This window comes from Agrilus planipennis, unplaced genomic scaffold (assembly GCF_000699045.2).
Source record: "Agrilus planipennis isolate EAB-ADULT unplaced genomic scaffold, Apla_2.0 scaffold64, whole genome shotgun sequence".
Taxonomy (NCBI): Eukaryota; Metazoa; Arthropoda; class Insecta; order Coleoptera; family Buprestidae; genus Agrilus; species Agrilus planipennis.
In genome coordinates, this window is record NW_020438927.1 from 250,083 (window position 1) to 253,073 (window position 2,991).

Genomic DNA, 2,991 nt, shown 5'->3' on the forward strand with positions numbered 1-2,991 from the left:
TAATGTAATTAATTATTAAGTTAAAATGTTTTTTTTAATATCTTTATTTTTTAAGTGTTACAGAAGTCAACGATGTTTCACTTTGAACTTTGCTATTTATCTTAACGTATTTTACACATGCCGATTAAATTTTTTTAATCGTCATTAATAAATTATTGATAGCAATATCACAGTAAAAAAAATTTTGTAGTCTCACGATTTGATTTATGCAATAAAGTTGTGGTTGCAATATGCAGTTTCTATGGTAATTAAAAAAATAAATGATAGTGCAGAATCAGAAGAAAAAATTATTTCTAACGATTTTGCAGATTAATGTTATATCGTATTTCGTGGGTCTTTTTGGCAAATTCGGTTTAAAATTCGCGCCCCGGATATATAAGCCGGTACCCCCCTAGGAAGTAATGCGCACAAACCAGTGTTTTACAGCGGCTAATCAATGTACTACCTATGTCTTTCTCTGTCTTTGTGTTCGCGGGCTTGAACTACCTTCGAACGCTATAGTGTAGGTTACAAAATAAGTTTTGAAAGATAACATTTCTTTGGAGGGTGTTGATTCATTAAAATCGAGTCAAGATAAGTGTACAAATATGGAGAAGAGGATAGAACTGGAAAAGCGTGGAAGAAATGCGGCAGAAGTACGTATGTTTTGTAATGCGTTGTGTTTAGTAACATTTCGGTAGTATACTACATGTGGTTGTTGTCGGGATAAAATGCAACTTGACTACCGCTTATGTAAACGAGAGTGCAATATCGATGCTATGCCGCTAAACAACATTTAGATTAGTTACTAAATAACCGGGATTTAAAAGGTTTTAACTGGAAAAAATTAGCGGAATCGACCGATCTTATCCACAGAATTTCAAATATAGTGTCATGGCTGTGATAGCTATATAATAAATAAACATCTATCTGTTGTTGCACACTGCCTTCCAAATTTTATTTTTCGGAAGTAATATTGCATTAGTTTATCTAAAATGCCGGATTTTTTATGAGAGAATCGTATTTTGCATTCTTTATCATTCATTTTATACTCAGCTTATTCCTAACAGCTGTAATGGTGATTCTAAATTAATTTCATAAGAAAACTCTTTACTAAAAGAAAGGCTTTCCTAACATATAAAGGTTTCTAAAGATCATGTAGGGTACGTTTCATAATGTTTTATGCTTTATTTTTGTGTAATGACTGCAAGCTAAGCATAATAACCTATATAATTCACAATTTTTTTAAAACAGAAAATGGCCTCTTAGCAACCATCTTCACTTTAGCAAGCAATTAAACATTATTTGTGTAATTATCAACACAAAATTAATACTCTCCTTTTTTCAGATTAAGGAACTCAATTTAGATAATTGTCGCAGTACAAGCATAGTTGGTTTGACAGATGAGTATTCAAGTTTGGAAACCTTAAGCCTTATAAATGTAGGTCTAACATCTCTAAAAGGATTTCCAAAGCTACCAAACCTAAAAAAGCTTGAACTGAGTGATAACAGGTAATTTGATTTATTATTGACTAACTATTACCCATTGCTTCATCAGCATGAAAGTCTGTTCAGCTGTTTCAAAAGATTAACTCTTACAAACAGATAGATAGAAAGACAAAAAGCAGCCTAGGTTTCTCCTGGCAGTCTGTTTCTTATGTAGATATTGTCTTATCGAAATCAGTTCAATTGTTTCAATCATTATCCTATACAGACAAAAAATTGACTAAAGATCACTTATCTCTTCATAGTTTACAAATAACTACAGATATCCACAGGTGCGGGGACCATGCCTCCCCCTGTGATTTTGATATTTTGTACATTCGTACTTTTTTCTGCAGGGTACTTAGTCTCTAAAATTTATAATGAAATATCGTTTTATAGAAAAAAATCTATTTGGTTTTGTTTAATTTAATTTGTTCCTAAAAGATGTTACTATATTTGTTTTGTTAGCTTTTTATAAAATCAATTTTTACATGAAACAACAAAAAAAATTTATTTGCCTCCCCAGAAAAAAGAATCCTGTGGGCTCCTATGCAAATAATCATGAGCTTAAAACAGCAGTTATTTCGATATCACTGACTAGACACTTCTATCTTATTTATATGTGTAGAGTGCACTAGAAAAAAAACATACAGTAGGGAGGCTGCTGGGTTTTAGTAGTAATAATAATAATTGTTTGCATATGTTTGATTAGATATGTTTATTACTAATGTAATTAGGTTATCTGGAAGTATTTGTTTTTTTTTTTAAGAAGTAGATATCTGTAATTTTTATTATGACCTACGAATTTGTTTTGTTATTGAGTAGGTAATAGGGCAAGATTATTTTTTTAACTTTTTTGCCAATTGACGCCTTTATTTCCTAATAATAGTAATAAAAACAGTGGGTGATATTAATTTCAAGTATATTGGCAGATAATTAATTTCTCAGTAAAGTATAAAATTATATTGGCAGGTATGTAATTTGAACATACTTTCTTGGCAATGATTGATCAGTTTCATTTAAACACAAGTCATATTTAACGAATTGTCCTGCATATTTTTACATCGTGATATACACAAAGAAAATGTTTCTATGTTAACGGGATCATATTATTTTCACTTTAAAAGGATCTTGCTTTATTATATCAGTTATTTGAAATTTAATTTTATTCAAAAAGGTTCACAGCTGTAGAAGGTCATAGTTCACATACTAAGAAAAGGCATCTACTTGCTAAAATTACAGTATACATTTACATAAACCACTGTGGAAGATAATTTTGCGTAGGTTGAGTAAATGATATAAAAAAAGAAAAAGGAAATAAAATTGAGAAGCATTAAGGAAAAAAGATATTTTACTGTACCATTTTTTTTCTATGCAAATCGTAAATAAAATTGCTATAATTTGATATAAACATATTTTAAAAACAACACGTAATTTGAGAAGTATTGGCAGAAGAATGGAATTTGCAGTTTCATTTTCTTTCTGTGTACAATTTTAGTAAAGGTTCATCTACTGATTACCGTTTCT

At 30.0% G+C, this 2,991-nt stretch overlaps 1 protein-coding gene across 1 annotated transcript in view; it reads left to right on the plus strand.

Annotated features, from left to right (window-relative positions):
• The first annotated feature begins 278 nt into the window (after positions 1 to 278).
• Positions 279 to 2,991, plus strand: part of LOC108736323 (acidic leucine-rich nuclear phosphoprotein 32 family member A) — an 11,590-nt gene continuing 8,877 nt past the window's right edge. The window contains exons 1-2 of the mRNA XM_025974104.1: positions 279 to 635; positions 1,328 to 1,491. Of these exons, the coding sequence (XP_025829889.1) occupies positions 588 to 635; positions 1,328 to 1,491 (212 nt within the window). The 5' untranslated portion in view covers positions 279 to 587. The remainder of the gene's footprint in view (positions 636 to 1,327; positions 1,492 to 2,991) is intronic.